At 39.9% G+C, this 12,057-nt stretch overlaps 2 protein-coding genes across 4 annotated transcripts; both read left to right on the top strand.

The window, feature by feature from the left end:
- Positions 1-134: 134 nt before the first annotated feature.
- Positions 135-11,337, top strand: LOC147296272 (cationic peroxidase 1-like). Of its 3 annotated transcripts, none has more exons than XM_086230148.1 (5): positions 135-183; positions 9,743-9,894; positions 10,207-10,398; positions 10,607-10,772; positions 10,952-11,337. In XM_086230148.1, exons 2-5 carry the CDS (start codon positions 9,832-9,834, stop codon positions 11,335-11,337), a joined length of 807 nt encoding a protein of 268 aa, XP_086086274.1. In that variant the 5' UTR covers positions 135-183; positions 9,743-9,831. The 3 variants fall into 3 exon arrangements, with proteins under 3 accessions (XP_086086274.1, XP_086086275.1, XP_086086273.1); XM_086230149.1 differs by lacking the exon at positions 135-183 and adding an exon at positions 9,562-9,574 and having other exon boundaries at positions 9,767-9,894; XM_086230147.1 differs by lacking the exon at positions 135-183 and having other exon boundaries at positions 9,679-9,894.
- On the top strand, positions 2,504-8,525 carry TIC110 (translocon at the inner envelope membrane of chloroplasts 110). The gene is made up of 14 exons (XM_086229028.1): positions 2,504-3,198; positions 3,287-3,470; positions 3,576-3,644; positions 3,738-3,836; positions 4,034-4,100; positions 4,583-4,647; positions 4,725-4,819; positions 5,145-5,272; positions 5,362-5,462; positions 5,569-5,785; positions 6,197-6,351; positions 6,666-6,791; positions 6,890-7,861; positions 8,012-8,525. The coding sequence occupies exons 1-14, from the start codon at positions 2,663-2,665 to the stop codon at positions 8,252-8,254; spliced, it is 3,057 nt and encodes a 1,018-aa protein (XP_086085154.1). The 5' UTR covers positions 2,504-2,662; the 3' UTR covers positions 8,255-8,525.
- Positions 11,338-12,057: the final 720 nt, after the last annotated feature.

The following is a 12,057-nucleotide window of genomic DNA, read 5'->3' as shown; positions in this document are numbered from 1 at the left end:
ACTTAAAGTTCAGGTGGTTATTTGACAGAAATAAAGATTAGGGGGCAAACTGAGAAACAACCTATAAGTCAGGGGGCAAATGTGCAAATAAGCCATATATAAATATGCTTGATAATTTGATAAAACAAAAAATAATCATACAAATATATAAATGCATAAAAACTTACCTCATTGGCATCATTTGTACTGCTTGCGCGCATTCACTCGGCCTCCAATAAGCAAGCATAAAATTTGTTGCAATTACGCGCAATATATTTGAATCGTGCTTTAACACCGCCAACCTTACGAATGGTTTCACCCCCCACGTTACGCTTGAAAATTTGATAAATTTGTTCCCAAAGCATGGCGGCTCTATTTTGGGCATTAAGACAACCGTCGGGAGACCTCTCTAGGTATGCCATCACTAGGGCTTCATCTTCAGCTACCACCCAAGCACTTTCTCTAGGAGCCATGACAAAGAAAAAAAAAATTTTGTGCAAATTTGGTAAACAAAGGTTGTAATTTGTGATGAAACCATATGAGTGTTGTGTGATATATATAGACCCATTTTGAAAATATAGCTGTTGGAGGGTTTGGGGAATTTTTTAAAATTTTTTAGAAATTTTTTGGCAATTTTTCGGATATTATATCTATTTTAAATGATTTATTAATTATTTGTTAAAAAAAAAAAGGATTTGGCCGATCTGGACCGTTGATTATCAACGGTCCATTAATCTAGGCCTTTGATTCATTTTCCGGCCCATTTAAAAAAAAAAAAAAAGACAAAGCACAGCAGCCGTTGATCACCAACGGTCATCTCATCTGGACCGTTGGTGACCAGCCAAGCACGCCACGCGTCAACAGCCAAGCAAGCCAGGCGCGGCCCACGAGATGAGACTCAGTCCGGATCTGTTATTCTGTTCAGCCGACAACCACAGCAGTAGCTGCAGGCGCGGGGCCCACCAACCTTTTTGCCCAGCAATTGCTTCTCTCTCCTCACGTGGGTGGGCTTTGCTGGTTTTGGGTCACACACAATTTGGCTCACACTGAAACCCGAATTTGGGTTACACTTTGGGTTACTCCCTCTTTTGGGTCACATTTTCCGGCTCATAGTGTTAAGGTGTGACTCATTTGTGACCCAAAATGGGTTTTGGGTCACACTTTCCGACTGCATAGTAGTAGGCCTTACGTGACACGAGTGTGAAAGAATTTTAAATAATTGAAAAGAAAAATACAACACTCTATTCAATCAATCTCACCACTATACCTTCTCCTTTTTTCTTCCCTCCACTCACCCATTCCGCCACAATCCCCATCGGCTTCGTGACAAGAGAGTGAAAGGGTGAGCTAGGGTGGGGCTGATCAGATGGGTTGTGTGGGTCAGAAAAATTATTGGGTGTATCTGATACACCGTTATGTAGTATAACAAATCTAATGAGTATTATTTGACGGTGTATTTATATTAGTAAGGTATAATATTAATAACATTCACTCATATTATGATACGTTTAATTGATTACATTACGTGGTATCAGTTGCTCAAAATAATTTTTCGTGAGTCAGCCTAGTGGAGTGGGGTGGGGTGGGGTTGCTATTTTCACTTCTTAATTAAGGGGCAAAATAAAGATTTTTGAAAATAAAACTTGAATGTGGGGTATACAAAAAAATTAGGAGAAGGCTATTTCGACCACCCTAAGATTTTTTTTCCCATTTTTTCCTATTTTACCCCTGCCACCATTAACAACCCACCCATGCCACCACCAGACCTCACCACTGCCACCACCACCCCTCCCCATAATTGGTTCAAACCAATCTAACCAACAACAAGAACACAACGAGAGGATCGAAAACCATACATGGATCGACCCAATTCGTCATCGAAATTTGTCGGAATCGGCGATGAAAGCCGCGAAGCTTCACGACGTCGATTAGCTGCGCACGGTGGTCGGATGAGCAAGGGAAGACCAGGGTTGGACTCGCCGTGACCTGGGGAACAAAACCCAAGTAGTTCGGCGTCTCAACTCTGCTGAAAAAGGAAGATCGCCGGCAAAGGGACCGATCGGGTCTTCGCCTGGGTTCGAGTTTTTTGGGCTTTCCTGGTTTGAAGGCTACCATGGGGACAGAGAGGAGAGGCAAGCGAGTTGACTGGTGGTGGTCTCGCCGCCACTGATCGCCGGAAGGCGACACACCGAAGAGAGAGAGAGTGACTGGTCTAGCGGATGGGTGGGAGGGATGGGGTTTTGTGGTTTTTTTTAATAAATTTTTTTATTTACATTAAGGGTATATTAGAAATATTTGTAAAATAAAAAAGGAGGGGTCAATTCAGCACTTTTAAGTGGTCTGCATAACCTCCCCAAAAAATTATGAGGTTTTTTTTAAAAACCCATTGCACATTTCCGGAGGCAAGGCCCAGGCCCATGTATCCTAATAATTGTAACATTGTATATCACGGTAGCTAAACGATCACTCTGCTTCATCTTGTCTTGTTGTTTTGCTCTCTATCTATCTTCACTTTGTCTTTCTTCACTTTTCACCCTTTATCTTCTTCAATCATTGGGTTTCGTTAAACCCTATATAACCCTCCGATCCCAAACCCTAGAAAGCCCTTTAGCTCCTCCCTAGTCCCACACTCACACTCTCCCCAAACGACATCGTCTCGCTCTATCCCATCACAGCGGGGCCCATGAATCCCTCCGCTCTCCTCGCTCCTCCTTCCACGCCGCAGCGCTCAGTTCTCCACTCGCCGTTCCTCAACCCCGTCCCTGTCCGCTCCGCCACCTCAACTTCCGTACAAACCAGACGACGCCGTTTCCGGGTCTCATTTCCCCGCAGCTCGGCCGCCCCCCCCTCAGACCAACCGAGCGACGCCGCCACGTCACCGCCGCCGCTGCCTCCCAATGTCTTTGGGGACAAGAGAGAGCTCACAGGCATCCAACCCGTTGTCGAGAAGTTGTCGCCTCCGCTCCGATTGGTGACCTCGGCCATTGTGTTCGCCGGAGCTGTGGCCGCGGGTTACGGGTTGGGTCTTCGGGTGGGCAAGACCCGGAACACCGCTTTGGGTGGGGCCGCGGTGCTCGGAGCGGCTGGTGGGGCTGCTGTGTACGCTTTGAACTCGGGCGCTCCCGAGGTCGCGGCCGTGGAGTTACACAATTACGTTGCGGCCCTCGGCGACGACCCCAAGGCGGTGAAGAGGGAGGACATCGAAGGCATTGCCAAAAAGTGAGAATCAAATAGCAAAATTCTGAATTAGGTTGTTGAATTTCCAGTGGCCTAATTGAATTTTGATTTCAAATTGTTAATTTTGCAGGTATGGTGTAAGCAAGCAAGACGAAGCGTTCAATGCAGAGCTGTGTGATTTGTACTGTCGTTTTGTATCCTCTGTGATTCCTCCGGGAAGCCAAGAACTTACAGGGGATGAAGTTGAAACAATCACCAACTTCAAAAATGCTCTAGGCATCGATGATCCTGAGGCAGCTGCTATGCATATGGAGGTGGGTCTTGTATATATATATTATTTTATTTTTCTGTTTTTGAAAGAAAGTGTATTTACTTTTTCTCAACACCTCAAACTGTGTCGGTGCTTTTTGGATTTTTAGATTGGTAGGCGAATTTTCAGACAAAGGCTTGAGGCTGGAGACCGTGAGGATGATGTAGAGCAGCGTCGGGTAGGTCTTTTCTGCTTGAAACTTTGAGCATTTTGTACGCCTATTGAATGGAGGTACAGGGCTTTGACCATTGTTAGTGTGTCTCCAGTGCAGGCATTTCAGAAGCTGATATATGTTTCAACGCTTGTGTTTGGAGATGCTTCATCTTTCCTCTTGCCTTGGAAGCGTGTTTTCAAGGCAACTGATTCCCAGGTATCTTTTGATTACTGATTGCTTTGACCAGTAATAATGTCATACATCGTGCTGTATACTCTGAATCACATTTTTCTTGCAATCTTGGTAGTTCATTTATCATTTTCAATACTTAATATGGACCAAATTCAACTGATACCAAAATTCTGATGTTTTTTTCTCTTCCCCACATTTTAACACTTATCTTATTCTGCCAGGTTGAGATTGCTATCCGTGATAATGCCCAGCGTCTATATGCTTCCAGGATAAAATCAGTTGGCAGAGGTAACCACATCATGTGTTAAGGCCTTTAGCTTTCACTACCCAGTGATAAGCAGAAAATAAACCCTGAGCAATTTGAAGTTTGTGCTTAAATTTGTAGGAAATGGTTCCTGGGATACGAGGAACAATTTGTTTGATTATTTGTTGTGTTCTTAATTTATATCTTACAAAGGGAGTGGCGGTGTTGGCATTTAGTAGTTTGATGGTCCAACTTTAAGATACCTGGAAAGGAAAATTTAAATTATGTCTTATCTTTGCTCTACGAGTATGCCCTGTGATGCTATTTGCTCAGAGTTTAACTCTCTTTTTTTATGATATTTGAAAAGAATTTCATTATAGTATTTGCTCAGAGTTTAACGCTCTTTTTTTATGATTTTTGAAAAGAATTTCATTATATTAGCTGACCATTTTGTTTCTTCAATCTTGTAATGCTCTTATTTATTTTATGCTTTTAATGCTGACAAAATTTACTATATTATGGTCAGATATTGATGCGGAGCAGCTTGTTAGGCTAAAAGAAGCACAGCGTATGTATCGGCTTTCTGATGAGGTACCTTCTTTGTTTGGTAGAATTTCTTTAGCTTGCTTATAGTTGTGTCTCAATGTGGATAATTCTGTTCTATGAAGCATGCTGAGGACTTGTTCAAGGAGCACACAAGAAAACTAGTGGAGGAAAATATTTCAGCAGCACTCAGTGTACTCAAGGCCAGAACAAGAGCAGCGTATGTTCACTACTTCCATAATAAGTGCAGCTTATAACTATGTTTATTTGTGTTAAAAGTTAAAACTTAATGGAAGCTGCTGTCATCTGAATATAGCCATACAAGAATTTATTCGTGTACAACTTCTTTTGTTTTTGTTTTGTTCTTTTTTTTTTTTTTTTCAAATGAGTATATCAGAGAGCATATTTTTTTCAAAATATGAATGTGGAATGATGCTTGATTCTTTTGATTTTGGTAGAGTTTTGTTTCATTTCCATTAAGTTTTTTGTTTTTTTTTTCCCCAATGTATAGCACTTGTGGCATCTGATAAAATTAAGCTTTCCAGTAGGGGAGTCACGCAAGTTGTGGAAGAGCTTGATAAGATACTTGCACTCAATAGTTTGCTCATTTCACTTAAGAACCAGCCAGATGCAGCTCAGTTTGCCCCTGGGGTTGGGCCAATTTCTTTACTTGGTAAGAATCTGTACTGAGTTCTTGCTTGTATGTTTCTAATCGCTGAGGTTTTGACATCCCAACTCCGCTTACTTGTATCTCTGGCTTAGGGGGTGAGTATGAAGGTGATAGAAAGATGGACGACTTGAAGCTCCTTTATAGGGCATATGTTACGGATTCTTTATCCACAGGTCGCTTGGAAGAGAATAAGGTAAACAAAGACTGTTTGTATAGTTTTCACCTTATGAACTGCAGTAACTGCTGCTGCTGCTGCCACTTCTACTATTGTTATTCATAATTAATTTTGGCATGTGTAGCTTTCTGCGTTGAATCAGTTAAGGAATATATTTGGTTTAGGCAAGCGAGAGGCAGAAGCCATTGTGCTTGATGTTACTTTGAAGGTATACCGTAAACGTCTTTCACAAGCTGTTAGTGGGGGTGATTTAGAAACAGCAGATAGCAAAGCAGCCTTCCTTCAAAATATCTGTGAAGAGCTGCACTTTGATCCACAGAAGGCCAGTGAGATGCATGCAGGTAATGGAAGTTGTAATGCTTGTCATCTGAACAGTTTTACTTCTAAAATATCAATTCGTATTTAATATTATACATGCATAAATTGGTCATTCAATTTTAGTTATATGTTCAGTTTCACCATCTTTTGTATTTAGGTAGTGTTTGGTTGCTGCCTTGCTGGAATGAACTAATGGAATGAAATCAAGATTGAAATGAAATGGAATTGATAATATCCATCATTTTAGGGGATGGACATTCCATAACAATGCCCACTCCTATTCCTATTTTGTCAATCAATCAATCAAATGGGCATTTAGGAATATTTGTTGCATTCCTTGATTCATTCCAATGAACCAAACACTACCTTGGTGCTATAATGGATAAGTCTACGTTTTGTTCCTCTTAGAATTTGACTTGCATTTCCTGTTGAAGAAATTTACCGGCAAAAGCTCCAGCAGTGTGTTGCTGATGGAGAACTGAATGAGGAGGATGTTGCTGCCCTGTTAAGGCTGCGGGTCATGCTTTGTATACCTCAGCAGACTGTTGAAGCTGCCCATTCAGATATCTGTGGCAGTTTGTTTGAAAAGGTAACTTCATTCTAAAATCCTATCTGAGATCCCTTGTAATCATGGAACAGTAGTATTTTCCCCCAAACCCTCCGTGTCTACATGTGTACACTACTACGGAAACTTGTTTCTTAGTTTTAGTTGATCTTTGACTTAGATTTCTTGTAAGAGAATCTGTGTATTAATGTATCGTGAAGTTTTGAGTTGCTTTGATGTGTTAAAAAAGTCTGTTGTTTTGAAATATGCATGATACACAATCTGATGTAACCTCGGAATCGTACTTGGTATATTGTAACATAAGTTTTGTACTAATTTTCGGAGTGGTTTTTGTACAGGTTGTGAAGGATGCAATTGCATCTGGTGTTGATGGTTATGATGCTGATGTAAAACTAGCTGTCAGAAAGGCAGCTCATGGTTTGCGATTGACTAGGGAGGCTGCCATGTCTATTGCCAGCAAGGCAGTGAGTATCCTATTTGATTGTTTATTTTGATGGTCAGTCTGTAATTCCAACTTAGTACATTCCCTTCTTATTTCAATTTGATTATATTATCTATGCAGGTCCGAAGGATTTTTATCAACTACATAAAACGAGCACGGGCAGCTGGGAGCCGTACTGAGGCTGCAAAAGAACTTAAAAAGATGATAGCTTTCAACACATTGGTTGTGACAGAATTGGTGGCAGACATAAAAGGGGAATCATCTGATACTTCGACAGAAGAGCCAATAAAGGAGCAGGAAAAACAGGAACTAGAGGATGAGGAATGGGAATCTATTCAGACACTTCGAAAAATAAGACCCGACAAGGAACTTGCAGCAAAGTTGGGGAAGCCTGGCCAGACTGAGATAACTCTTAAAGATGACCTGCAAGAAAGAGAAAGGACTGACCTCTACAAAACATACTTGCTCTTTTGTATGACTGGTGAAGTGACCAGGATTCCATTTGGTGCTCAGATCACTACAAAGAAGGATGATTCAGAGTTTGTGCTACTAAATCAGCTTGGGGGAATATTGGGTTTGAGCCCTGAGGAAGTAGTGGGAGTACACAGGAGCCTGGCTGAGCAAGCTTTCAGGCAACAAGCAGAGGTCATTTTAGCTGATGGACAATTGACAAAAGCCAGGGTAGACCAACTTAATGAGGTGCAGAAGCAAATTGGCTTGCCTCCACAGTATGTACAAAAGATAATAAAGAATATAACAACTACAAAAATGGCAGCTGCCATTGAGACAGCTATTGGTCAGGGGAGGCTCAATATTAAGCAGATAAGAGAACTTAAAGAATCAAGTGTTGATTTAGACAACATGATATCTGAGAGCTTGCGAGAGAACCTGTTCAAAAAAACTGTGGATGAGATATTCTCATCGGGCACTGGAGAGTTTGATGAGGAGGAAGTCTATGAGAAAATCCCATTAGATCTCAACATCAATGCTGAGAAGGCAAAAAATGTTGTCCGGGAACTTGCACAGAGCAGATTATCAAACTCACTGATTCAAGCTGTGTCGCTTTTGAGGCAGAGAAATCGTCAAGGAGTGGTATGGGTTTTATTTCTGTTATTATTTTAGTCCTGTAAGTACCAGGTCCAAATATTGGATGGTGAATACTTTGAATGAGTAGTGGAAATAGGCTGGTAAGATTTGATTGATTTTAAGGGCAAAATTTGATGGCTTATTTCTGCTTTGCAGGTTTCCTCTCTTAATGACTTGCTGGCTTGTGACAAAGCTGTACCTGCCAAGCCACTTACATGGGATGTGCCGGAAGAGCCAGCTGATCTGTATGCTATATATGCGAAAAGTGACCCAACACCTGAGAAATTATCACGCTTGCAGTATCTGCTTGGAATTAATGATTCCCTGGCAGCTACTCTTCGAGAGATGGATGATAGGTTAGCCCCTAATGGTGCAGGGGATGAGGCGTTTGTATTCTGACTGTCGCAGTGAAGTAGTAGAAGGCACACTGGGGAATAGGCCTCTGCCTTATTAGCTCATTTTTGTCCACCACCTTGTTTCTTTAACAGAGAGCTAATGAAAGAGAAAAATGTATAATGTGATTGTTATAGACAAGTTGACAGTTCTGGATAGACGTTGAATAAGATTTGTTGTATTTTTTTTGTTATACGAGGAAATTATCTACTGAGAGAATGTTTACTATGTCAGGGAAGCTCACTTCTGTTTTGGAATTTATTACAGATTCTCTGCATTGGCCGACGCTAATAATTGCATGTCAATTCCTTCCACAGGCTTTCCATTTCATGTTGAACTATACTAGCTTTCAGTCGTGGATTTACAGTTAATCTCACTTTTATGCATGGTTCAGACTTCAGATCACCTATTTGAACTGATTCTAGTACTACCGTTTTTTTTGTCTTTTTCGACGCCTATGAGAACTGATGCTAAAGTTTCTGAGTTCTTTACTGTGCTAGCTTTGGCCATCCTGGAAGCTAGTTAAATGTGAAATTAGTGGGAAAGAATCTGGTCTTTGAGATAGCTTCTTTAAATGTAACAATGGCTTCTCTTTTGCCAAAACGTGTTATCAATTATGCTACTTAGCAACTTCAACTATAACTCTTCTCCTTTGTTACTAGAGTGGAAAATAAAGAATGGTCAACTCTCTTATATACTCGTCTAACTTGCTGGGAGATTTGATGTGACTTAGGTTCACTGAGTCCATATTATCTGGCTTTGTAGTTAATCTTTCCTCTCATGATTTTACTTTAGCTGATATTCAAAGGGAAAGCGAAAACTTTGAATTTAATCTCTCTCTCTATGGAATTTTATTTGTACAAGCAGTTGGAAGATTCTAAAGTTTGGGGCAATTGCAAAACACTCCTTTTTCATCCTTGTCCATGCAAAGGTAGTAAAAAACTTGTAAGTGGCATCAACCTTTTGTTGGATTGACTAATTTGATTCCCCATGACAAATTTGTTCACACACTGTAACAACTAACATAGTCAAATTGTAGGCCTTGGTTTCTTCCTCCATTAAAAATTGTCTAGAAAAAAGTTACACAATAAAATTCAGAGAGACAATCCCTGCATTACAATGATAAGCCAGCCAGTTTTTCAATCCAAGTGGAGGTTGGGTTGAAGGGTTTAGATACTAAACTTATTATAATAAAAAAACAGTTCAGATTTCAATCCTTCTATGTTTTCTGGTTCAGATAACAATTGAACTCGGACAACTTTGGTAGGTTTGGATTGAAGTATTAGAAACTTTGACTTAGGACCATTAATAGTAAATTAGTAAACAGTTAACATTCACTAAAGGGAACCTCTATTTATACAGAATTTTGTTTCATCCTGCTGGAGATAAAGAAAGGAAAAGAATTATACTGGCCTCTCTTTTTTGGCATTATGGATTTTATCTCACACCACAACAGATTCTGCTTCTTTGTGCTTCTGTTCTTGTTTAGGATAGCGTCTGTACAATCAGTGTCCTCAGATTACTATGCAACAACCTGCCCCAAAGCCCTTTCTACAGTTCGGACTGCAGTTATCAATGCAGTGATGAAGGAGCATCGCATGGGGGCATCCTTGCTCCGTCTCCATTTCCATGATTGCTTCGTTAATGCATGTTCCCTCCTCTCTTTCATATGATGCCATGGATCCTTCTCCCAATATATATAAAATATGAATGACTTAGCACCTGTCACTTTGTTTCAACTTCATTATGGTTAAGAATTGTGTTAATTGTTGTTCAGAGCTAGCTGTAAATGACCAGAGAGCACTCTAATTAGTGCCATAAATTAATGACAGTAATTCAACTAGAGAAAGTAGCATACATAATTTTGTAGACTTGTGGTTGTACCTGTTTGGCTGCAGCTTCATATAGTAACTTGTAGTCATTATTATTATTGACAAATTTGCGTGTGACTTAAACAGGGATGTGATGCATCTGTTTTATTAGATGACACTTCGAATTTCACCGGGGAAAAGACAGCGTTACCTAATGGAGGCTCATTGAGAGGATTCGAAGTGATCGATACTATAAAATCGCAGTTAGAGAGTATCTGCCCTGGGGTGGTTTCCTGTGCAGATATCCTTGCCATCGCAGCCCGAGATTCAGTTGTTTCAGTAAGTAAGATTTTGTGCATAAGAAACAGTAAAAGTCATGAAAGGAATAAATACCTGCTAGAAACATATGGGAAATTAATGTTCTCTTGTGCCTCGTATGTTGTTAGACTGTTAATCTGGACCATTGACATTATCCAACAGACTACATCTTAATATTATATATATATATATGTATGTATAATTATAAAATTGATGAATATATCTGTAGTCGGGAGGGCCTTCATGGACAGTTCAGTTGGGCAGAAGAGACTCCACCACAGCAAGTTTAAGTGCTGCAAATACTGAACTCCCATCCCCAAGCCTGGATCTTAATGACCTCATCTCTGCCTTCTCAAATAAAGGATTTAATGCCAAAGAATTGGTAGCTCTCTCAGGTAAGAACATTCTGAAAAAAGCAGAAACAAAAAATAAAAATTGAGTACTACTCTAATTTTAATTACTTGACTTTCAAGCAATTCATTTGATTTGCTTAGATCACTTTCTGGGTGATTGGCTTATTTCAGTTCAACATGCATCATCTCCCCTAATGATAACCATTAATGTTTATGACTAGGATCTCACACAATGGGTCAAGCCAAGTGCAAGTTGTTTCGAAACCGGATATATAATGAGACTAACAGCAACTCAGCATTTGCTACATCATTGAAATCAAACTGTCCAAGCACAGGGAGTGATGACAACCTTTCACCACTAGATGTTACAAGCCCTGTTATCTTTGACAACGCTTATTATAAGAATTTGGTGAATGGCAAGGGTCTCTTGCATTCTGACCAACAGCTTTTCAGTGGTGGTTCAACAGACTCTCAGGTCACCACTTACAGCACCAACCCTGCAACTTTCTATGCAGATTTTGCCAATGCCATGCTGAAAATGGGGAACCTAAGCCCGCTTACAGGAGCCAGTGGTCAAATTCGTACCAACTGCCGAAAAATAAATTGAACAGAGGAATTGAACATGATCTAGTTTGGTAAAACCAAGTGATTTAAGATGATGTAATTTTTATTTTTATTTTTTACTAGTTCTTATCTTGATTAGAATCGGTGTGAAGTATAATGGTGTATGTTGTATGCCAACATCTGATGCAAAGTCCTTTGGATTGTTAGAGTAATCAGTAATTGTATACCATATTATCACTATAGCAGTTGAAAGTTCTGGCTTGGATGATGATGTGCTTAAGAGTTCAAAAATGGATTCAACCTGCATTACATTTGTTGCTTTCTTAAGATGTAATTTGCTTACCAGCAATTTGATTTTAGTGTACTTCAGGTTGCAGTAAATCATCTCTATTATATAATAAAGCCCAAGAAAATTGTTGGTCACTTAGTGTTTGCACAAATGAAGACTGACCACTCCAAATGCCTTTTGATACTCGAATTCGAACAATTTTTGTAGTTCTATTTATGCAGAAAACAGAATTTAGAAAGGAACAAAAGAAGATAGGAGATTGTCTTCAGGACTGAAAGAGTAGAGAAGACAGGTACTGTGACAGAACAAGTTACAAGTTTATAGCATCATAATTCATAAACAGCTGTTCCACACATAAACCACTAAACACATATCAAAGTCTCATCCATGACTAAATAAATGCATTTATAATCTTTATGTGATGCATAAGTTGGTGTTGGACGCATATTATATATGTCATTACCGGCACCTATT

Source organism: Dryas octopetala, chromosome 1 (genome assembly GCF_963921425.1).
Source record: "Dryas octopetala chromosome 1, drDryOcto1.1, whole genome shotgun sequence".
Classification (NCBI taxonomy): domain Eukaryota; kingdom Viridiplantae; phylum Streptophyta; class Magnoliopsida; order Rosales; family Rosaceae; genus Dryas; species Dryas octopetala.
The sequence above is the reverse complement of the archived record's forward strand: the minus strand, read 5'-3'. Positions and strand labels throughout refer to the sequence as shown.